At 39.2% G+C, this 25,206-nt stretch overlaps 1 protein-coding gene across 30 annotated transcripts in view; it reads left to right on the forward strand.

Annotated features, from left to right (window-relative positions):
* DTNA (dystrobrevin alpha) overlaps positions 1-25,206 on the forward strand; it is a 221,835-nt gene that overhangs the window by 124,781 nt on the left and 71,848 nt on the right. For 28 of the 30 annotated variants that reach the window (XM_085572090.1, XM_085572095.1, XM_085572093.1 and 25 more), the window contains 2 exons: positions 599-666; positions 6,410-6,490. In XM_085572090.1, coding sequence (XP_085428216.1) covers positions 600-666; positions 6,410-6,490 — 148 coding nt within the window. In that variant the 5' untranslated portion in view covers position 599. Of the gene's footprint in view, positions 1-581; positions 667-6,409; positions 6,491-25,206 lie in introns of those variants that run through there. The other 2 variants (XM_085572074.1, XM_085572098.1) reach the window with 1 other exon arrangement.

The raw sequence follows: 25,206 nt of genomic DNA on the forward strand, positions 1-25,206 counted from the left end.
ATATATTCTTACTTCTGAGCCTTTTTGTGAAACTCATTTAACCAGAGATATACTGTCCTGAATTTGAATGAATATTGGGAGAGTGTTTGCTTGGGTAAATAACATGTATAATGTTATGGAGTAGAGATTTAATTGCTGTTGTTTGTTTGGGTTTTTTTGGGTTTTTTTATCTCTTCCACATAGAATGGGCTAGAACATAGTTTTCGAGACTATAAAATAATATCCTAATCTTTTATGATTTCTTATCTCTTACATAATTTAAACTGAGGATTCCTTATTTAAGAAAACCTAAAATGAATTTCAGAGCTTGTGTTATGTAAGCTAGTTAGTTACATCAAGCAGAAAAACTGAACACTGCCTTTGGGGGAGAGGGGCGGGGGGGGGAATAAATGCTTGAAAGCAGAGTCCAGAGAATGAAGGACAGTTTGGGGACCAGGTTCTCCACAAACCACGCCACAGAGAGGCTGGCAAAAGGCATCGGATACACGTGGAGCACCAGTCAACCTCAGAGGTTCTTTGGGATCAATTTTGGATGCTTATGGACATATGTTCAGTCTGGGAATAATACTTAATGTTTTCACATGATTTTGTCTTCCAGAATGATTGAAGATTGTGGGAAAAGAGGAAATACCATGGCAGAAAGAAGGCAGCTGTTTGCAGAAATGCGTAAGTACTTCCTGGAAATGTTTTGCCGTGATAGACCAAGCCAGTTGCTATGCAATGTCAGTAAAATTTATGCAAGCTTTCCACCTCAAATCTCTGTTGCACAAATGAATATCATGAGACCAAAACCGCATGAAAATGAGCTGATTTGACCAAAGCAGGAAAGAGGGATTTTATACATCAGATTTTTTTATTGAATTACTTTAATCCATAGTTTTCTTAAGACAAAGATGATGGAGTACACAGGTTGCAATGAAGAGGGATAAAGGTCTCCAAAAGCTACATCTTTTTCTGGAGATATCTGTAGTGGGTTGACCCCAGCCAGCTGCCAAATTACCACATGCTTAATCCCTAACCAGCCCCCAGCAGAATGGGAGAGAATATAGGGAGAGCAAAAGCAAGCAAACTCATTGCTTGAGATAAAGACTTGATTAGGTGACAGAAAGAGAGGGGAAAAATTACAACAGAAACCAAGAACCAGTGATGCAAAGGTGGCTATTCTCCACTTCCCAAAAGCAAACTGATGCCCAGCTACTTGTGGAATAGTGTCTGCCTTGGAAAACAAAACTCCCCTCCCCCTTCCTTCCCTACCCCAGTTTTATTGCTGAACATGACATTATATGGTGTGGACTGACCTTTTGGCCAGGTGGGGCATCTGTCCTTGCTGTGTCTCCTCCCAACCTCTTGCCCATCCCCAGACAGCCCTGGGAGGGAGCAGAGTAGGAAACAGGAAAGCCTGGGTGCTGTGCAAGCACTCTTCAGCAACAGCTGAAACAGCGGTGTGTTATCAACACTTTTTTAGCCACAGATCTGAAACACAGCACCATGCAGACTGCTGTAAAGAAAGTTAACTGCATCTCAGCCAGACACCATACAGGGACTCACGTGCTTCATACCCCACTTCAGTATAATTTTTTGTAGTTCCTAATGAAGTCTTGTGCTAGCTGCACAATAGTGTGTCAGAGATGTACCATACCAACAATGTTCCTGCACTTCTGACAGTCATCTCTGATTTCTCTTACAACCAATCCACTGTTTCTCCAAGAAATTCTGTTACATGTCAAGTTTGAGACTGTTTCTCTGTTAATAGATTTACCTGAGTTTTGTACGTAATTACTAAGCATCCTGTTGTTTTTCCCCTGCCTCATAGTAAACTATGACAGAGCATCTCCCTGATCTTTGGTGGCAGACTAAGATGAGCATTACTGGGACTGGAGTTATTGTGCATGATGAAAGACCAGGTGTGTGCTGGTGAATTCAATGTGTGTGAGCCCTGCATCTGAGCTCTCCAAATTAAAGACTTCCCACTGAGATGGCCTACCAAGAGGTGTTTTGGCCCATTCCACAGTGACCACGAGCTCTGTTGTGCCCTGTAATTGTTTTAGTATCACACGGCGCTTGCTGTTGTAACTTATGAATATTTCTCACTGATCTTTTCTCTCTGGTGCCCAGCGACACGACCTGAAGAAATGGATTGAAGCTGTGTCATGGGAGGTCTAGGTTGGATATTAGAGAATTTTTCTTCATCCAGAGGGTGTTTGGGCACTGGGACAGGCTCCCCAGGGAAGTGATCACAGCACCAAGCCTGACAGAGTTCAAAAAGCATTTGGACAATACTGTTGGGCACATGGTGTGATTTTTGGGAGTATCCTTTGTGGAGCCAAAAGCTGGACTCAATTATTCTTGTGGGTCCCTTCCAACTGAGGATATTCTGTGATTCAGTTGTCTCTTGTGTACAGCATCTTGGAACCTTAGAGGGAGGTGTTGTACTTTGGCCAAAATCAAAAAATGTATTTGTCCATTATCAGAACATACTGACAGTAGTAGTTTTAATTAGAATTACAGAAGGGGCCTTGATTTTTTATCAGCTAAAGTCAGTAACATAAGTACCATTAATTTCAATTAGTTTGAAATATTCCTAAAATATTTAGGACTTTTCTGTGAGGATTTGTTTTTTGTTTCCACAGTTTTGAAGGCTATTTTGATGTTGGATTGTTTTTCAGGAGTTAAGGAGGTCTTGGGAAAATCAGCAGTTGGAGGCAGAGGAGTGATTATTTTCCTGTATTATACACCAGTAGTTACAGTCTACTATTCTCTTCTTTCACTTACTTCAGTCTGGTTTATCTCACGTGTGCTTCCCTTTTCTGTTTGCCTGCCTCTGTTCCTCCACCTGTGTGCTACCTGTGTATACAGAGAACTGGATGCTGCAACTAGGTAAAATGAGCAGAAAATATTAAGTCTTTGTGGAAAAACTAAATGTATTTTAGCCATATTCATGAAACAGCAAACTTTGCATTGTGAGAGCCCTTTGGATACCTCTGTGTGTGGAGGGTGTGCTTCATGGGAAACAAAGTTCTTCCTGGGATCACATTCATCTGTGTGCAAGCCCACATGTTTAACATGTGTAACAAAAATTGTGTGCTCCTGATGCCCTACATATTGTGGGCCATGTGAAGCTTCTTAAAGTTCTGATAGGCATAAGCCTATGGTAATAGGTAAACTCCACAACCTGCCAATATCAGAGGAAGAAAATTCATAATATAAAGGCTTTTGCCAGTGTTTTTGGTTCTTGGGCTCTACATCTCGCTGTCTGATTAAAACCCAACAATAATTGTACAAAATGGGTCATGTTCCAGACTACACGAGATAGAAAAGACAAGAAAAAAAAAAGAAATACAACTTTTCAAGCCTTTTAAAGTGGGAAGTTTGTTCTGAACAAGGTATAGAAGGGTTTGATTCTGACTTTAAATTTGGACCACTGTGATTTCCCCTGTATTTTGAAAGGTCCAGTTCAACCTTTTTTGTTTCCTTTCCTTCGGAAGAGAAGTTCCAAATTACAAACATTTTTGAATTGATACCATAATCATTATCACCTTCTGTAGAGTCCCACGTTTAAAGCTTGTCTTATAACTCAAAATGCTCTTTTTGACGTCAAGCCACTGGGTCTTAGTCTTACCTTAGCCTGACCTGACATGCCCAGGTATATCCACACTGATGAAGAGTTCAAAATGTACATCACTGTTGGCACATATTATCCAGCAAGAAAAGAGCAGACAAAGTCGCAATATGTCCCTTTGTTATTTTTGCAAACTGCCAACAGTGTTACTTGCCATGAGCATATTCAAAGGAAACAGAGTGAGGCACTGGCAGCAGGCAGAAGAAAGGAGACACCACTAGCAATCCTGTAGGGAAGTTACAAATTTACTGTCTCATTTGCCATGCTCAGTCTTGGACATCTTTCCACTTGTTTATCAGGACTCTCCATCACGTAAGGGATGGCACTTTTCTACAGAAGTTATTTAACAAATAGATCTCTGACTGTGGCAAAATATGAATCATGACAAAATTAAATTGTCTATTCAGGGTCTCATCAACAGCACCTACTCCCCAAATAATATCAAAATAATACCATCCACTATGTTTGAAAATAGGAAAAAAGGGGGGAAAAGGGCAATATTACGTACAAATTTGTTTATTTATGATTATTACTGCAACCTCAGAAGCTCAATGAGCCACAGTCTCATACCTTGTTAAAAGGCTGAAGTTTTATAAAGGAGAACTGGAAGTTTATTGATACCTTTCACTGAAGGGAGAAAAAGTTACATTAATTTTACTTATTTTTCCTGTTAAAAAGGAAAAGCTTAGTGTTACAACCTTTATCTTCCCTTTCACCTACAAAGAAATTTTCCTAAAGCTGTCGGCGAGATACTAATGGAGAAGGAAAAAACCCTGTATAATTTTAACAATAGAGGATATGATGGAAAAAACTCACAAAAATGCTTCCCATACCTGATGTTAAGTAGTCAAAGGTAATTTCTCCTAGAAGCAGATGGTGTAACTGGCAAAAGGGAGTCACTGGGAGCCTTGGGAAGATGGTGTGGGAGAATTTAGTCAAGAAAAGAGCAGAATTTGGGGAGACTAGAGAGTATCATTCTCATTTTCATGTCATAGGCCAGAGCACATTTTAAAAAATTTGAGTCCGAAGGATGACCTTGTTTAGGAAGAAAGGGTGGGTGAATGATGCTGCCACAGGAAGAATGGAAGATTCAGGCAAGATTTATCAGGGAAGGAAGCCCTCCAGTTGAGGCACAAGGTGCAGAAAGGATCCCACTCACTCTGGAAACTCCTTCTCAGAGAATAGTTTGAGTAGAACTTTATCCAGTCCTAGTCCCAGACTTGGTCAAGAGTTTATTTCTTAAACATTATATAGATGTAATTGATACTTTATACGACTTCATCATGCAGGATTAAGCGTAGCAAACCAAATATATCTATAGGAATAAAATAAATATTTATTTAAATTGGTGATAATGATAACAATTAAATTAAAATATTGGAATCAAAATTTTTTACCAGATAGTATAGATATTTATAACTAATTATATTGGGCACCATTTATTAAATAAATTATTTCAAAGGTAGCTTAATAATTATAAAGTACAGATTGGTGTTACTCACCCATATCAACACTGTGGGCAAATCTCTTCCACTTGGCCTCAAGGAATAACATTGAGGGGTGTCCCCAGTCAAGGGAGGAGTTGCCACATATGTATCCAAAAGGAAGGTTTTGAAGTCCCTGCCATTAAAAAATGGAACTGAGTTTTTAGAGTATAAAGTGATTGACTGCCAGTCAAATGTTTCTAGGATCCCCGTGCCACCTCATCAGCTTCAGATAAGTTATCACTGCTATCACTTGTTGCTTCCTTTATCAGGAAGTTTGTGTGCCACATCCTCACCAGTGCTGATTTCTGTCAGGCAAGACTGTTTTGATGTCCCCAGAAGGTTTAGCGTAGGGGTTATGGAGTCAGGCTGGTCTCAGCACTCCTGAACACCTAAAGCAACATGATCCACCTTCTCCATCCATCACTGATAACTTATGCAAATGGGAGAAAATCTGAGCTGTTTTACCTCCACTTACACAGAGTATCCTGCTACAGATGCCAACATTGGCCATATGTTCTGCAGTTCAGCTGAGAAATCTTAAAGCATTTAGGAAGCTTGTGTAAAAGCAGGGCTGTATTCCACTCTTACATCCTGAGTGTACCTTGTTTGGATGAGTTTGTTGGACACTGTGCCAGGATGTGCCCCCATACTGGCCCCTGTGTACTGTCCTTGTTTGTGAGGTAGCTGCCACTTAGTTTGTTCCCATCTCTCGGACAGCTGCTTTGGAAATGTTACCAGATCTTTTTGCTGCAGCAGCCAGGGCCAAGCTTTATCTTTAGAGAGCTGACCCTCAGAGGTCTCCATTGCAGAGAGCATACATCCACAAAATGGAGAAAGGCTGCACACCCCTTGTCACTGCCCCCTTCTGCAGATTCTTATGGCACAGTATGTTTTCTGATTTGGTTTGCTGGCAATACCTTGGTCTGGTGTGGCATGTCAGCTAAAGAATATTTGTTATGAGCTATTTTGCAGAATATTAAAATTCTGCTGAGGTTTCCCCTGCTGTTGGAGCCTGGCCAGTGTGTCTTTTAGCCTGCAGCTTGACCAGATTGTTCTTCAAAGTGACAGACACAGTGGGCTGACTATTCCTTGCTTTCCTTTCTAAAATTCTTTTAACACTGTAGCTCCTGATACTCCCCTTGTTACTCCTCACTCCTCTCTACTCTCTCTGCAAAGGAGAGAGCCTTGAAAATTGTTAAGAGGAGGCAGCTCATATGTCCTCTTTGTTCTCTGGCTTCCCTGCTAGCAGAGATACGCACAGGTCATATTCCATACAAATGTCACCGTTATTCTCTTCCACTAGGGGCTCAGGATCTGGATCGCATCCGTTTGTCCACCTACCGAACAGCATGCAAGCTTAGATTTGTTCAGAAGAAATGCAACTGTAAGTATGCCAGCACTTCTTTCACCTACCATTGTTACAAGCTGCCCACTGCACTCTCCACCCTGTCCTTCACACCACTGACAAACCTGGACTGTGTGATCTGGCACGGTAATGCACACTAATCAGAGTGCCTGGGCAGACTTCAAATATTAACCTGTTTGTGTGAGGAATTTGCCTCAAATATGCCAGTGATTCATTCATAGAAGGGTGGGGCAGGATGCAGGCCACAACTGTAATTAGTAAGTATGTTAACTGCATTCTCCAGTGTTCTTGTGAGTTTCAGCAGGGCTCTGCAAATTAAATGCTTTTATAGAGCTCTGTGAGAAAAAATGCTGCTTCCAGTCCTCTTCTATTTAGGGTGCAGCAAAGTAAGTGCAATGTTGGTCAGACCCCTCTATTTCCAGAAGGCCAGCTAGAGGCAGCTCTTCTGGGAGAGTGATGCATGTAATCTCTGCGTATGTGTCTTAATCCCTCTAGATTTTATTGGGAAATTTCCCACTTGATTAGTGACCTTTTTTAACTTCTCTTCTGAGATTCAGTCTTTTTCCCTTTACAGCTGCATTTTCTATTAGCACATTCACGTGCTGCAAGCTTTAAAGGTGAAATACATATAAAATCTGTAATGGAGTGTATCCTTTCTTCTCCATCCAAAATAGTATGCAAATACTTAGAAAGGCAGATTTGGGTATATGTGCTTTACTGGACATTACCATGCTAACTTAAAAAAATACCCTAACCAAGGGCACTCTTGTCAGCAGTAGCAGTAGGGAGAGGACCAACACAGAGAAAACAAGTGGGTTTTAGTCCTCGCACACAGACTAGAATGACAACCTGGCTATGCTTGTGCTACACACAGTGGTAAGTATGTTTAAAAATGCTCACTGTAGATAGAAATTTACCACCCTGTTAAGTTCCTAGTTTTGGGGTTACATCTGTCTGTGTTACAGAAATGTTTATCTTAGGCTGTCCAAACATACTGGAGAGGCCAGCTTGTAATGGAAAATATTTTGGAGAGTATTTACTGTGTTATTAGCCACAGAGCTGATCATTTAATCACTTTTGTAGCACACATCTCATATTTTTAAAATGTCCTTAGCTGAAGTATGAATTGAAGGTTTGGTATTGCATTATAAGCAGTCTGCCAGACACAAAACCCGGGGGGGGGTTTAGTACCTGCCCAGCAGCTGGCTTCTCCCATTCAAGAGCAAATGTGTTGAAAGATGCTATTATGTTGCATTTACTTGGGTTTTTTTTAAATCTTGTGTTTAGGAGGATGACATTTTCACTTCATTTTCATGGTAACAGAATACAGTAGTCTGAGGTGACAAAAGTATCCCATTAAATGGTCAGTGATAGCAAAGTATATATGCAACTGCATGCAAAGCAAATGAAAAAAAACCTGAGGGCTAACAATAGCCTCATTGCTGGGAGTGTCTGTCTGGCTGAAAATATACTGGTTGTTAATTTTAATTTTATGCCTCTTATTTATGAACTGTGATCTACTTTTGTGGAAATGTTGGTTCTCCTCATAGAGATTTAGTGCGGATGCACCACAGTTTGCTAGCTTGTGCCAAGTAGCTCGTGGATGGGACTTAGCTTCTGGTCTCCATTGATAACCTAGGAGGAGTAATTTACTGATCTTGTTTAAAGATTTATACTGTATCAATCTCTTCTTAATGAAAAAAGTAAAAGGAGAAACTTATAATGTCATGCTAAGTATTAGGTTCTGTGCAACTTAAGAATTAATGCCTACTGCTCTGGAGCAGGCTGGATTGTCTGTGTCTTTTCACCATCAAGTACAGTTTTCTTCTCGTTGTTTCGAGTAGACTGCTGCTTTCCCAGATGAGTTTCTCTTATCAATGGGAAAAGAAGTCATTCATTCACCTGTCAGGTATTCAAGCAATGGCTATACATGAAAGAGCTACTAAACATAGAACCAATGGACTGAGCACTGCCCTTGAAATGGTTAATATCAGACCTCTGGCTCATGTCAGCTACTGTTTTAGGGATTTTTTCCCCCTACAGATACTGTCACTATGCACCACCCAGCAGTAATGAGACAAAAAAAGAAAAAGGGTCACGGGGAAAAAATCCTTTCTGCTGCATCTGTGCTGATTCATTTAGGGCAGAATATAACAAGAAAAAGCTCAAAGACAGTTCTGCTCCACTCCCAGTGCATAGCACCTCCTGTCACTCAAGCCATCCTTGCCTTCTTTCAGCTGTGTCCTTCTGCCCTGCCCTGGCACACTGGCCCAGACTTACTAGTGAAAAATTGCTTGGAAAACACTGTATTTGTGGTGTTCTTTTAAAGAGCTAATTTAATAAATGGCTGAGAGCTGCTCTTGGCTACAGGCTGAAGGTGTATGAGGATGGAAGCAGAGAGCTGTTTTGAGTGCCAGAAGTGTTTGTTTCAAGGAAAGCAGAGCAGAGGCTTTATTAGCACCATCTTTTTTACCCAGAGGTGTCCATTAGCATAGGCAGTCATGGGATATCATTTAACAGGCAGCTACACTTATCACACACACTGCACTGTTTGTTTCTGCTGCCTTTAATGCAGACACAGACTCAGGTTCATCTCCTGGCCTCCCTTTGAGGATTCCCATAGTACAAAAGCAGTTTTTTGCTGAAACCTTCAGCAGGAGGCTGGGTTTTACTGGCAAAGTAGGCAGTGTGCAATGGGCAAAAATCATATTCTGAAAACCATTCTCTCTCGCACAGTTTTCTCCTGAAACTAGTTCAATTTTCTGGGAAAAAATTAGAGAGAACGTGACAGTTTACCACCTTCAGCCAGAATATAACTACATATATTGCATCTTGAATACTACTACTACTGTTGATCAAATAATTTGCTTTGTGAAATTATTTCATTTTCATGAGAGGAAGATTTCTGTGCAGATATTTAGCCAACAGTCTTCAAAATAGCAAATATATGTCTTTCTGACAATTCTATACAACTTTGGGAAAATACTCTGTTTGTGGAAAGTATTTATTTTATAAAAATGTCCCTGAGCATTTTAAAGTGACAGTTCAAATACAGTCATCAAAGTGTGAAAAAATCATTATCAGTCATTGCAATTATTTGTCAAACATAATGGAATTTAATCCAGTCCAGCCTTGTTCTTCAGAAAAGAAAAATATTCTTCTTAAGGACTCATAAAAAAGTAGATAAATTTGAAAAAATCCCTGATGTTATCTTTCAAATAAAAATTTCTGCAAATTTAAGCATTCCTCTTTACCTAAGTTAACTCTGCAAATACATAATAATAACATTTACAAATTATTGTTGCCACACCTCTGAATCTTGTAAGTGTCCAAATGTGGGATGCAATGTTTTGTAATGTAATGCAAAATTACAAAAATCCCAAAAGCAGGAGACATGCAAAATTCTGAATGTTGAAATCCTAAAAGCTGGGAAACCTTGTTAATTCACCATGAATATAAACTAATTTTATGTTTTTTATTTCTGCTGACAATTTCTAAAATTGGAAATAATGAAAAGAGAAACTCTGTAGGTAATGTAGGTACTTTTGAGGACTTAGGTATAGAAAGAGATAATTGCAGACTACTTGCTGATTGCTTTGCAGAATTCCTGTAGCAATAGACCTGTTGGAATAACAATAGTCTTCCCTTAGTTATAAATATCAGCATAAGACATAGATGCCTTTTTTGGAAAAAAAAAAAACAAAAAAAAAAAAAAAAAAAAAAAAAACCTAAATTCTGGAGAAGATACTGAGATTTGGGCATGAATATTCCAAATGAATGTGAAGACTTGTGGACAGATGGACCTTGGAGAACACATTGTTGGTGATTATGTCATCTTGAAATACCAGAATGTAAAGCCAGGAGTGTATGAACTGACTATGGCCACTTTACTCTTGGATGATCTTGGATATATTCTTGAAAACAGCAGCATCCTAATCACTTGAGATTAAATTTCATTATTTGGGGTAATAAAAGCAAGTAGGAAGCAGGTACAGTAACTTGATCAAACATGCTGCATGTTTATTCCAGTCTGTGCTGTACAAAATGTACCAAATGGGAATAGCTGACTTTATCATATAGATTTTCTAAATGTGCTTCTAAGGTAGTCCAGGATAGTGCACACTGCAAGAATCAAGGAGGGAGATGGAAAAATGACAGGTGAGCACTGTGAGGTCTGAAACAGTCACAGAACTTGAAAATCCTATGAACCAATGTTGCTCTCAACAAGTCAAACAGAAGAGTATTGTCCTTTACTTTGCTGCAAGTGCATTAGAGCAGGTTTTGGAGCACCTGAGTACATTCTCAGCAAACATAACTCCTGCTCAGCACCCCTTACAGCGAGAAAAATCCTGTCTTGGCAAGGTTGATTTGCTGCTGTTTATCCAGGGCATCCAGGCACAGAAGCATCTTAGGCTTCCCTAAAACAATGAGGAAAGACCAATGACAGCAGTTAGACCTATGTCTTGACATTCACCAGTATCCAGAACCACCAAACCTCACAATTTATAATTTTTCCTAGTGATCATTGTGCCATTGATTTATTTTAATACTTCTTTCTTGTGAATTTATTAACATTCTGAGATGAAATACCATGTTCACATGCAAATTCCCTCTGGGGTATGGTGACAACCAGGAGTAGGACATAACAACATACCATGATTAAAAACATTATACCATTAAATATCACTCACTAATACAGAACTGTATGGCTGGAAAACTACTGCTGTCCTTGATGAACTGTCTTAAATGTGTTGTGAGATCATTCTGTGACTGTGACTGCAATCAGATTTTGCAGATTTCCGTAGATGAGAATAAATCATTGACAGTTGAAAGTGTGAATCAAAAGCTGTGCTGGTGATGGTAACATGTGGAGTAATTAAAGCAGACAAAATGGGAGATTGTTTTTCTGGCAGTTTCATCTCAACACCTTAGGGTGTTAGTGGCTTTGTTCCTCCCTTTAATATTGTTCCATGTGAATGATTTTTTGTTGTTGTTGTTTAATTCTTTTGGCCTATCCAGGTTGTAGTACAGCAGTTTGTTTTCTATTCATAGGGAGCACAGCTGACATGACTGTGATGGAAACCTTATGTATGTCCAAGGCAGTATCCTCCACCTCCACCTTCTTTTTGTTCTGCTTCCTCTGGGCTTGTGTAGTCAAGCTGAGGCATGTAGGCATGTCAGCTTAATCTCTATACATGCTTTTGGGTGCTTCCCTGATCTGATCTGCCTTTTTACATTTGTTTTAAGTTAGGATAATTTCTCCCCTTCTGAAATGTAATTGTTTCCTAGTGAAAATGAATGACAGTTACTGTAATTACATTATTTATAGGTGCTTTTCTTAAAGCTCTTTTCTGTCTGTACTCTTAGATCTCCTGTAATGCTACAGCAAGCTGCTGAAAATGAGTTTGTCCTAACAACTGATTATCTGGGTATGAAATGATGAGATCAGCCTGTATGAGCTATGGGCCACCATCATCACAGCAAGCAATTTTTAAAAAGTTATTTGATTTAACCTAAATAAAATTGCTAGGGCTTGGGGTTTGACTGTATTTGTTCTATGCTGGGCTGACACTTATTGTATCATTTTATCCCATCCCATTCAACATGCCACTCACCACAAAATGAAAAGTCACAATATCTGGTACTTGTAGTAAAAGGAAAGGATAAGCAAGTCTTGATTCCACTGGAAATAGTGTGTGACCTTTGTGCTACCCAGTGGTTGAGGAAGTTAACAGGACATCCAGTTTCAGCTTCCTTCTTCTGCATGAGCAAGTCTGCACTGATCTTACACATCCAAAAGAGTTCCCTAAATACAAAGCTAGAGGACACTCACAAGTGTTCCAGTCTGTCCTGTTGATGTTTAACCACCAAATTCTTCATATTTACATGTTGATAGATTGAGGACCATGTAACTGCTTTTCCTTACTCAAACAAGACCTCTTGGCAGTGAATAAAGACATTCATCCTTTGACTCAGTGAGTATTGATTTTCTCAAATGTGCACAACAAATGTGCAAAGGCTATTTTCTCAAATAGTGTGCACAACAAATGTGCAAAGGTGCAAGAATCCCATGAAGATCCCTGCCATGGAAGGAGGTGTTCACTGTCGCTAACCTGCTTTTCACATCTCAAGAGCTGTACAGCTCATGCAATTTTGAGCTTGCTCTTCTTTTACTCAGGATGACCATCAGAAACAGAGACACCAAATTATGATGATTACAGAATTGTTTAGATTAAATAATTTAATCCTTCATCACTGTCATTTCCGTGGTTAGTGCTCTGTTCTCATTGTTGGGTTTTATCCTGTTTTTCATTTCATCTTGGAAGCAATAAAGCGCAAGATAGTTTCAGGCTGGGTCACAGAGCAATCAAACTGAATGACAAGCAGTGTTGCCTACTTGAGAAGTGCAAAAGGTCTGCTTGGCTGCAATTTGAAGCAATCTGCCTCTTGAATTTGTGATCATGGGATTCTCATATTCTTCTAAACCCTGAGTGATCAATCTTTTATGAGATTTGCTTAAAATCCTGTAATTTGAAAAGAAAATTATTATTTTTGTTCTTCACTGTTGAGCACCTTGTATATTCTGTGATTTGCTTATTACTATTACATAAAGGTAGAGCTGGAAATATTAGTTGTGTGCTTTGTTTTCTATTTTAATGAAAGCTGAGTCTTACAAGTTCTCTTACAATGAGTGACTTTATTCACATGGCTCCAAGAAATACAGCTTTTATAAAAAATTCATTCTGTATTACAAGAGTCATGATACCATTGTGTAAGTTACTAATTCTGGTATCCTGCAGTAGCTGAAGAATGGAAAGAGAGATGAGTTAATGATCTTAAAAACTTTTTTGTTCCTTTGTCTTCAGCAACGACTTAGAGACTAAATGTTTCTGGAATTGCTAGTACTGTTCCATATGGGTTTCCAGGCAACTATGGAAAAAGGATGCATATATTATACATTCTGCATTATGCATCAATTATTTAATCAAAAGTTCAAAAGGGCTTGATTTAGTATATTCCCCGCAGACAAATCCTTAGTCTGTAAGTGTTCGCTCAAAGCACAATATCCTGAAAATAGGTTCAGATTTTCTTTTCCTTTCAACTGTAAAAGTTTATTAATATGCTTGACAATCATAATAGCTGTTAGAGAGCTGGCATATAACCTGTATATTTGGCATGTTCATTGAGGGACTGCTGTTCAGCCTTTTCTTCAGTGTTAGCATGAAGTGTACTCTCATTATATAAGAGGGTTGTGTTATCTCAGATGTCCCTGAGTATTTGCTCTTAAAGGCTGCCACTGCAAATCTGTCTCATCCAAGACTGAGAAAAGAACTATTAGTGGATATTTGGAATTAATTTTAATGTCAAAAGGAGTGAAAGAAGGACATCTACCTTAAAACTCTTACATTTTCAGTTGCTAGAGATTGATTTTTCAAACATACCCATGATTCCAAGTGGCTCCTGTTGAAAACAGGAGTTGGAGAAGATTGTCAGCTAATATTATTTTGTCCTTTAAAGAGGAAAATGACTAATTTGGCTTTCTTTAAGTCAGAAGTTGACAGACATGTGGCCTAGGTCATGTCACAAGTATACCTACACGCTACCCTCTGTTACACAGGTGGCACAGCTCTGCCTGAATGCAGACAGCTTTTGTAATTGGATCATAGATGAAAATCTCTTCTTACTGACTTCCTGAACTCTGTGAAGACTGCCATTCACTGTGCTATTTCTGATGGCTTTCCTGATGAACATGTAAGGTTGGACAGTCTGTTCTGTTCCCCGCTCATGTCTCTGAACATCTGCTTCTGGTAATAGGCATCACTCACCTTTGTCTGGCAGCCTTTGGCTTAGTTTCCCCAAGCCAGAAAGTCAGAATGTTTTTGTATCCTGTTTCACATTGGTCCTCTTAATAAATACTTCAAACAGAAGAAAATTTATTACTACTACTACTACTATTATTATTATTATTATTATCATCATTATTATTATTATTACTACTATTATTATCTTGGTAATCTTTTAGAGAGTCTAAAAATTGCAAAATATATGTAGACATACTGTTTAGTGGAAACAGATCACTGTATCTTCTGATTCTTTGTGTGAGAGCTTTTTCTTCTTTCACCCTCATGTTTTTCCCCTCAGTCTGTAGCTGTGTTTTTAAGTTTCCTTCACTATTTCCCTGTCCCTTCTTCAGCTTCATGTCATTATCTGTGGCATTTGCTTTATTGCTGACTTCTCTGCAACCCTTATTCCCTTGTCTGCTCTCTCTTTTTCTGTTTTTCTCTTGGTTACAGGAACCTTTTTTAAGGCAAACCTTCTCTTACACTTGAGCCTTTGCTCCCTTTCCTTGGGCTGTTCTGATCTGTCCTTTTTGGGTCTCTTGCTAGGTCTTCCCTGATGTCACATGAGCACCTCCACAATGTGGCAGAGTGCATTAAGCCATGTGACTTAATGCCTGTCATGCCTGTCATGTATGGGTCATTCTCTCAGGGCTTTTTCTGTATGACATCCTCTTTATGTGGCACAGGGGGAAAGAAGTAACAAGTCATCTTTGCAGCAGTTATCAGTGAGTTTGGTGATCGTGGTCCTTTGTTCCTAAGGGCCTTCATCTTGAAGCCCTCTGTCTCCATTCTGGACTCAAAACAATTATTCTTGAGGAGTCATACATGAGCTCAGTCCATAGATACATATTTTCTGTAGAGACTAAGGGACAGTTTTTATGTACTTGGAGATTCCTGACAGGATATGCTGGACTGTTTTGCCCAATGTGTGTGTTGTAGCACAGCATTCAAAGAATTACAAAATTATTTACGTTGGAAACCATCTCCAAGATCATCAAGTCCAACCTGTGACCCATCACCATCTTGTCAACTAGAACAAAGCACTTAGTACCATGTCCAGGCATTTCTTGAACACCCTCATGAATGGTGACTCTACCAACTAACTCCTTGGGCAGCCTGTTCCAGTGCTTAACAACCCTTCCAGTAAATAAATTCCTCCTAATGTTTTGAACTCCTTCTCCATTGTATCTGCCAAGTTGGGAATTTTGCTGAATTTTTACCCTGTCCCTGGTTTTAAAACCATCAGTCAGCTCAGGAGAACGAGTAGGTATTACGCAGCTTTCCTCCACCCTAACCACACAGTCTGCACCATCTTCCTGCCAGAACAGTGGTCTCCATCACAACCTGGCCCAGAAAGTCTGATCTGTCTCAAGCCATTCCTCATTCCTGTCTCCAGTAACTTTTACAAATAAGCCCAGTGTGGAGCCAGCCCACTGTAAAACCAACCCACTGGGAAGTCAGACACAGCCAGTGGTGAATGTTCTCAGCCATTATGGGATTCTTCAGGGTGAAGACAGAGTCCCCAGAAGGAAAATCAGAATATGAGACCTGATGTCATTTTTTTATAATTGTCTCCTCCTGTAATTCCCAGTGAGTGTGTTTTTTGCCTGCTCATTTGTTTTCAGTTACATTAAAAGTTTGTGTAACTGTAGTAATATAGATCAACTTCATAACACCCAGAATAATCAGACAGAATCTTTAATTTAGCCATTATATCATATTTTACTGCATCTAGTTTTATTTTCATTAAGTGTTAGTGGAAGATTTCATACAGCAAGTATTTGGTATGCTAGGACAAATTGTGAAAACAGAAGATGTTGGCTATAAAAATAATTTCCTGCTTTTATAAGTGTGAAGAGACTGCACAATATAATGTCCTCAGTGGGTATTGTTATTAATACAGTTCTGGGTCTCTATACGATGAACATTCCGCTTCCTGACTTTAATGTTTGTGATATACAATGGCTTTACAGAGGCCTTTTTTCCTTTTGCTGAATCAAGGCACTCCTAGTCTGAATTCAGACTGAGTTGTATCTGTGATACTATTTTTGGCTGCAAAGGTTTTCTGGCAGTGTTTGGCACTTTAACCGAGAAAAATGTAGGCTAATTCCACACAAGTTCTCTGTCTGCTCAGCCTTTTCTTTGGTCCATGTGGATGGGTAGATGGATGTCTCCTTTCGTGACAGGGAGGAAATTGAAAGTAACTCTGCTGAACTCATTGACATCACTATGGCACAAAGGGAAGAATGAATCAGTCTCTCAGTGTGTGTTGTTTGAGGAGGTTGAACTCAATTTCTGATAAATGAAGTTGACACTAGTATCATACTGCATCTCTTGTAAAGGTCCTGATCTTCCCCAAGTTTAATTTTCCACAGTTCATTCATCTGTATTTTGCCTTGAAACTCTTTTATTTTGTCTTGGATTTGCAGGATGTCTTTAAGGACTGAGTGTGTAAAATAAAGGATGACAGATAAGTGGCCATGTACATTGAGACTCTTACTCCATCTAGGGGCCCTGACAACATCATTAAAGAGCTTCTGTCACACACAGGGGGAAGGATAGATGGGCGAAACTTCACCTAAATCTCATTTATCTGCCATTTCACATTCTGCAGTCTTGTTGCCTTTCTCAGTGTGGCGGATTGTTGAGCTATGTTTGTATCAGCTGTAACTTTTCTCCTTGGCCTAGTCCTTATTTCCTCAAGAGATGTGAAGTTTTAGAGCATGGTATTTTAAGGGGAGATAGTGCAGTTGCCTTCTGGTTTGGGAGTCGTGGTTACTGAGGGAATGAATCAGCTGGGCCATTGGAGCACCAACCCACTCTGGCAGCAGACACTGCTTTGAATGTGAGTAATGTCAGGAGAGAAAATCTGGAAAGATTGTGTGAACACAAAAAAAGAGTTTAGTCAAATATTCTGGATAGTTTCTCTGAATAAGAGGCTGCCTATTCAAATGAAATGGATACTGCAGAAATGGATATTGCATATACCAGGATGCATCTTTCCCTCTTTCCAAGCTGACTATAGCTCATATTTCAGAAGATTTTGGGACAAGTAAATTTCATTGTTTTCAAATGTAATACATGATTAAATACCTATGAAAGCTGGAACCCATGACAGTAATTAGTAACTTGATTACCAATCTCAGCAAAAGGTTAAATAAGATCAGGCTGAACTGTCCTTATGACTCCAGGCGTAAGATGCTTTTTCACCAGAGTCGTGTGCATCACATGAATGTCCTGTTTCATAGCAGTGCTCTCACTCTGTCCCAGGAGCCCTTTGGACAGAACCAAACTCTTCAGAAGAGAGAAGCATATTGTAATAGTCTTTAGTATGTCTCTTCTGCTCTGGGAATGAAAAATGCAGTTGTGGTGTCAGACTGTTTACCCGAGCATTAAGTTCAGCTTAAGAACTTCTCTAATTATTTTTAATAGATGAAAATGTTATGGGTCAAATTCAGTCCACATTACATAAGAAAATATTTAAATTAATAGAATAAGGATCAGGTTAAGAATTTTCATATATGTAAAATATTTTATATTCAAGAAAGTGCACAATTCATCTTTCATTAATATTCTGTACCTTGTGTTGCTGTTTACAGTCTGGCCGACCCTAAATGATTTTTTTAAATAATATTACAGAAAACAAAGTAACCATGGATCACACTCTGAAAAACAGGATATATGCCAAGGAGGGCTTTTGTTTTCAAGGTGTTCTAAAATGCAAAATAGGTGCTCATTCTTTTTCATTAACCTTTGTGATATGCCTGAACCTTAAAGGTTGATAATGTAATCTCAACTTGTTTTCTACAGCTATTAAGTAAGAAATTGTTGCAAAAAACCTGTTAAATCACATTTTCCCTTATCATTACAAGTTACTTTTTAAAGGAAACAGAAGTTAATATGAGATTGGGAATAACACCCTGTATCCTTAAGCTGGTAACATGCACTGCTTCAAAATTAAAGAACAACGTAAATAACCCAATTTGTTAACATTTGCATTCCCTCTATGGTTGCTTTTGGCTGGTAACAGTGACAAGCAAGCTGTAGTTTCCCTGTGGCATGGGGAGTGTGGGGATGGGGCAGGGGGGATGGATGGAGCAGCGGTTGTATCAGAGGGAAAAGGAAACTACTGATGAAAGAAAGATGTGGTATAAGTCAGACGTGGCATTTGAAGAAGCGTACTGCTGGAGAAGATGTTATCACTGTAATGAGGCATCCAACATGAAGACATTCTGCCTTTTCCACCACACGGCTTTGGCATTGTTTGCCTCTCACGCGTGACCGTCCGTGCAGGACATCCACGGCCGAATCTCCACACACGTAGTCTTGAATCGACTAAATACAGAGACAAGGCCATTTTCGGGAGACAGCTGTGGGGATGCGCCGCCTCTGATTCGTGCCAGGGAGGGTTAAAACGCTGGAGCGAGCGCGGCTGCACTTAAAAGACGCCCAGGAGTGCCATCCTGTGGCGGGCATTCCTCCTCCCCTGTTCGGGCATTCCTGAACTTCCAGCGGGGCTCGCGCGTGGCTTCTGGCTCTCCTCTGGAAACATTTTTTGAAAGTCTCCGTGATTCAGCTGCTGTATTCACCGTCAGGTTCACCAGATCTATATTTTACAAACTAACCTGAGAGCTCAAATGTAAGGCAAGCTGGCCCTTTTAAAGATAAATCAGAAAGAAGTTGTGTATTGTACATATCTATTGATCAAGTCTTGTTACCTCATGAGTTCTTTGGTTATTTGAACGCTGACACTTGCAAAACCCTTTTGTAGGAACTAATAAGTCAGACTGAGACCTGATCACATAGTGCCTCAAGTAAAGCCTTTTTCATTAGTGTAGTTCTGTAGTGGGATCACAAGAATAATAGAGACACGCTGTGTAGAAATGCTATTGTCTTGGGGTGGTTAGAAAGTTTCTAACCATGTAGCAGTAGGTCGGCTATTTGCATGTTGGACTTTAATTCGTAAATACGTTTAACGCTTAAAATAAAAAAATTATATGTAATCAATGGATTTAAGTAGTTGTTGACTTCTTAGCAACAGGGTGAAGTGTTAAATCTTTCCTAGCTGTCATCAGAATACTAAGAAGCTTAGGCTTATATTTTTTATTATTTCATTTTATATATGTCATACTTTGTTCATCATTTCAAATAAATTATTCCAAAGCACATTTTTAAAAAAGGAAACACTTTGCCAGCATCTGGGTGACAAGTAGATGACAAGAGTTTCCCAGCCCAGCGCTCAGGGTAGATCACCCGCTGTTCCCTTTTGCAGAATTGACTGTCATTAGTGCTGCTCCTTGGAGAGACTGATGGCTTTTGCCACCCATGGAGAGCTCTTCAGTCTTAGGTTAAATAGAGGTAAGACAAGATGGTCAGGAGCTGACAGCAGGGGAAGAAGGAACTTCTATTGTAAATTAAATTACTGTATAAAGGAAAAATTTTACTGGAGATCTTTACACACTCATACACCTTGGTGGATTTGTGAGATACTGTATTGAAAGTGAAAAGACCACATTTCAGTTTATTGTTAGCCTAATGATTATTCCTCATTAGTAACACTTGATCAAAGTTCTGTAGTGATCAAAATTCCAGGAGGTTTTAGGATAACTCATTTTACCTTCTGATCACAACACAGGTAAGCTATAATAGGGATACCATTCCCAGGTATGCAGACAGGGGAACCTTTAAAACTTCCCCTAAATTTTCAGTGCCTCAGTTGTACACCTTGTGTCCTGCAGATTTCCAAACACCCAGCAACCAGGTTTGGCACCCACTCGGGATATCTTCTGTGCATGCAGTGTGCAGCTGGCTGGCATATGCACAGACAACCCAGCTCCTTGAAGTCTGGGACATTGCTTGTCCCATGTGGCATCACTGGGACAGGTGATCTGCATGAATCCAGTGAGACCAAATGCAGCTGTCTTACTCCACATGCACACTGGTTCAGGAAAAAATCTGCTTCTGTTTGCTGGTCTAAGTATTTAGTTCCTAACCCAGACACTCCTCCTCACCACTGGGATGGTCAGGTAGAAGTGGATAGCCTTATTTCAGCTTCCAAGGCATACCACACACCTGTGCAGTCTCACAGCACAGGCAGAAAGGTGAGGAGGAGAAGATTACATGCAGCTGACAGGGGATTAAATGGAACCATGGCCTTCCACTGAAATCCCTCAGCCTTCAGGGGAAAAGCTAAAGGGAATGCCTGAGTACACACAGTGCTGTGAAGGTCCACAGTACACCTCACACAAAACCTGTTGAGTATGTGGAGGACTCTCTCAAACATTCAAGAGACCTCAGGGCAGGTTCTGTGGCTTTTTTATTTATTACACGTGTTAGAGAAGGGCCTTGGAGCACAGCTTACTTGAGTAATGATTTCAGAGAAAAGTCAGTGAGGCAGCACTGATGCCTTTCTAGTAAGAGCTACTGTGATTTTGCAGTACAGTTCATGATCAAACAGGGACACGACAGAATCAATGAAGTTGGCAGGGACTTCAGAAGAGAACGGGGTCAGCTACAGAAGATTGCTCAGGGTTTTGTCCTGTTCAGGTTTGATTATTTTCAAGGATATAATCCACAGCCTTTGTGGGCAATATCACACTCTTCTAAAATCCTCACAGGGAGAACCTTCTTACATTTAAATGCTTTCCTGTGTTTTAATTTGTGCCTGTTTTCCTCAGTCCTTTCACCGTCCTGTCCTTGAGAAGAATGTGGCTCCATGTTCTCTACTCCCTTGCATTGGATCCTTGAATCATAAAATGTCTTAGGTTGAAAGGGGCTTTAAAGATCATCTAGTTCTAACCCCCTTCCATGGGCAGAGATGCCTTTCTCTAGACCAGGTTGCTGAAATCCCCTATCCTGGCCTTGAGCACTTCCAGGGAATGGGTCATGACAGCTTCTCTGGGCAGCCTGTTGCAGTTCTTCACCAACCTCACAGTGAGGAGTTTCTTCTTAATATCAGATATTTGGGCCGTGAGCAGTCTGGATGTGCCAGACTGTGTAGAGTGAGAGATGTCACCAGATGTACCCTGACAAGGAGTACCTCATTTTAGCCCTGAGCAGAAGGACCACCCTGGTACGTTTTCTTTTGCATGTAATTTGGTATGCAGAGAGTGTAAAAAACGACAAGCCTTCATCGCTGGCACTTGGATCTGCTTAGTAGTGGGATGTGAGGTAAAGCTTTCAGTGATCACACTACAGCTGACTAATTTGAAGGGCAGCTTGGCCACCAATAGGTGTAGTTTAGAGGAAAAATATGCCTCAGTCAGTCCTCTGTTACCTGCTTGACAGCAGGAGAGAGGGATCCAAACAGAAAATGTGAATAACTTCCCAGGCCTTCTTAGCAATGACGATGACAAATGGCTCCAATACCCTAATTTGTGATGGGTTCATAGATTCTAATGAAAAAAAGGAGAATCATCTAGCATATTTTATGGTATTCTTAGGATTGCTAGACAAGGAAGCATAAATCTTCCCCTTTTAATGAAATCCACCTGAAATACCTGACATACAGTCAAGTGCCATTGATTTCAAATGACAGTACAAGTATGCTTAAACTCAAGCATGTGTGTAAGAGCTTTGGACTAAAATATTAATGAAATGTATAGTAAAATTTTGAAAAGAATTAAAACCAGTATTTTGTTTAAAATTTTTTCTTGTACTTACCAACAAAGGAAAATATATCAAGGAGAAATTTTGGTCTTAACTATCACTTGGATATATTTCACTTATATTTACTTAGACCTACTATATGTTAAAATTTGAATTAATTGTTAAAGACCTGATTTAGCCACTTTCTGTATTTGATTAATTTTAATCTTCTCTTCCATCTTTATTTAGTAATAAATGGAGAGATAACTTTGTAAAGTTAATGGTTAGAGTGTAATACAAAAAAATTAAATAGGCCAGATGAGGATTTTTGTATAAGTAGATCAATTTAATGGTAGGAAAGCCTAAGCACAAAGCTTAAACACACAGACTGGTTTTAAATTTTTAAATTTTCTTTACTGCTTAGAAGATAAATTTCGTTGCAGTTTTTTCTTTTTTATATTTGCTTAGGGCAACATCATTTCTTGACAGCTGATGTTTGAAGTAATGTGTGTCCTTTGAGATTAGTGATATATCCAAGATTATCTATATCTCAGAGCCTTTCCATAATTATAAATTGCATGATGGAGAGAATAATTCATTTTTCACTGCATAAGTAAATATTAATTTCTTTGCTTTGAGTCTCATTTTGCCTATTAAGATACTGTATCTACCAAACATAAAATTACTTATTGCAAATAAACTCAAGTTACTAGTTACAATAAATTAAAAGTACAATGGTTTTTTGAAGATGAAGAGTCTAGAAAATGCCTGAAGGAAAGAGGGAGGCTCAAGATCAGTAGAACTGACATATGTGTGTATAATAAGCAATGTAAGATTGATAAGTTGTGTATTCTCTAAATGTATCCACGGTACATCTCTTCCACAAATTGACCTGTTGACAGAATTGTAGGTGATGGAATTCTGTACTACTAATTGCTCGCTTTCATTATTAAAGTAGTAAAATGTGAAAGGAAAAGGTATTCTGAACACAGGTAAAGGCAGAAGAGCAGGATGTAAAACTTGAAGGTATCTAAAAACTTTTTAGTTTGAAGAAAATACAAAACTCCTTTCAAACAGCCAACCATCTTCATCCCCTTGTATCCTGCACGGAGAGACTGATCAGTTCTCTCTCAGTGCACCAGCAACAAGCACTGTCCAAATGTTGCTTTAACAGCTGAAGAAGTCCACTGAAGAAAATAGCATTTGTTATTTGGAGTGTATTTTCATGTATTAATCTTAATTTTCTGCAGTCCAGTCCAGGTCTCCTCAAAGAGTGTGTTTTTTGGTAATGATTGCTGTGGAGTGAATGGCAGCCATCTCTAATGCTCCTCATCTGCGTCATCCCACTTCTGTCCAGACACAGAAGAAGTTTAGTTTATCTACATTCACTAATCACTGTCTGTTACTGAGCATCCTCAAACCTTCTATGATGCTGTTTAAATATTGTGTAAGAAGTTAATTTAGCAGACAGTGTTCACTGTAGAAGATGTAATAATGCAGAGTTTTAGCTTAGCTGTGACTTTAGAGATCACTTAACAGAAAATCTAAAGGGAAGCATAGTTTAACAACTGCTTGTGGAGATGTTTTTCTGACATCAGGCAAATGAGTGTGAGGCCTTTCTGAAGGGTCCATGAATGTTGGCTGGGCTTCGTGATTTTTGATAACCTTATACCACAAAGGCACTAGATAGAAGCAGCTTTTGCTCCTACTGCATAGTGATCATCTGCAGACACTGAAGGAACAGCTGACAGATTTCTCTAGTTTTCCAAATCTGATTCCAAGGGGGCATCTTTCACATGCTGAGGCATAAATCACTTTTCAGTGGAAAACGTGGGCAAGACAACAAAAGCAACAGCAGCAATTAGAAGTTAAAAACAAATTTTTGGAGTTTTAGTCTCTTGAGGGAATTCAAGATAGATTTTAGGAGAGAGAAAGCTCTCCTGCATTTATATGCTGCTTTGTTACTCTGCAAACTCTTCTTGTTAGCATCATGTAGCATGTAGAAATCAGATTTGGGGTTTATTGCACTACATGTTGTGCACAGTAAGGAGATACGCCTTCTTCAGTGAGATTAAAACAGTCTCAGGGATGGATAAATAAATAAATGAGCATAACAGGTATTATGAAAAATGGGTAGAAGAGAAGGTGAAGAATGTAAGCTTATGCAAAGTTTGCAAGGTTGACATTCTATTACATTGAACAGAATACAGATACCACCTTAGCAGTAGGCATAATTTCTATTAGTACAAATGAGTGGAGCTTGCAGAGACCTGTGTTTTACTTCTACTTTTGCCAGTATTGACAGTTTGACTTGGCAGCATGATATAATACATAAAGGTTTGCTTACTGTATAAGTAACCTTTAAAAATAATAGAATTTGAGGTGATCATTAGGGCACTACACCTGAATGTAATCTGCACAAGGTCAAGTGATGTAGTGTAAAAGGTAGTGACTATGACAGGATCTGGTAGGTGTTCATACAGATTGAAGTATTTATTCATATTTTATATAAAACCTGAATTATTCTAGGTCATGTAGTAGTCAGACTAGAAAAGACAAAAGAAAAAGGAAGTTGTGGGATTCAATGCAGTTAACTTTACTAGCTCTGAGGTTACGTGTCTCATGCAAACGTGGTGCTTTAAGCTTTGTCTGTAGTCAGTAAAGAAATACAGGCAGGTAAAGCACTGCTCATTCCACCTGTCTCCCAGCAGATGCTTGAAGGTGCTTTTTTCTTTCACTGACATGAGAGGGAGCCCTGGTCACCAGTCAACAGGAGACAGTTTTTTACATTTAATTTAGCTGCATGATTCTTGTCTGCAACAATTGACTTGAGTAAAGGTCAGAGACTTCAGTCATCTGTACAGCAGCCTAATAAAATGTCCTTGTGATTTTGAGCTAGACATTTGAGCAGATATTTTCAAAATCAGTAGTTCTTGTTAAATGTCTGGCTCATGTCCACCTGCCATCTCCTCCTCCAGGAAATACTGCTTTCCAGCCTCTTAGATATTTGTAAAATTAATTAATAAAATGCAAATTAAATAGTGCAGTATGATTGTTGTTTATTCAGCTTCAAGTGGAACCAAAGTGTTTCTGGAGAAAAGAAAAAAAGACCAAGTAAAATTATGTATAGCACAAATACACAGCAGTTTCTTGGGACTAATATTTCATAGTGGGTAGGGAACTCTTATAGCTGTATAATTTCCAGCAAGTAATTTTCCTAGTCTTGTGCCCTACCTTTCTGGCATATCAATGAACATCAGGGGAGATTATGAGGCTTTCAGGTTGGAGTTAACAATAAAACAAGTA

This window comes from Lonchura striata, chromosome 2 (assembly GCF_050655825.1).
Source record: "Lonchura striata isolate lonStrDom1 chromosome 2, ASM5065582v1, whole genome shotgun sequence".
Taxonomy (NCBI): Eukaryota; Metazoa; Chordata; class Aves; order Passeriformes; family Estrildidae; genus Lonchura; species Lonchura striata.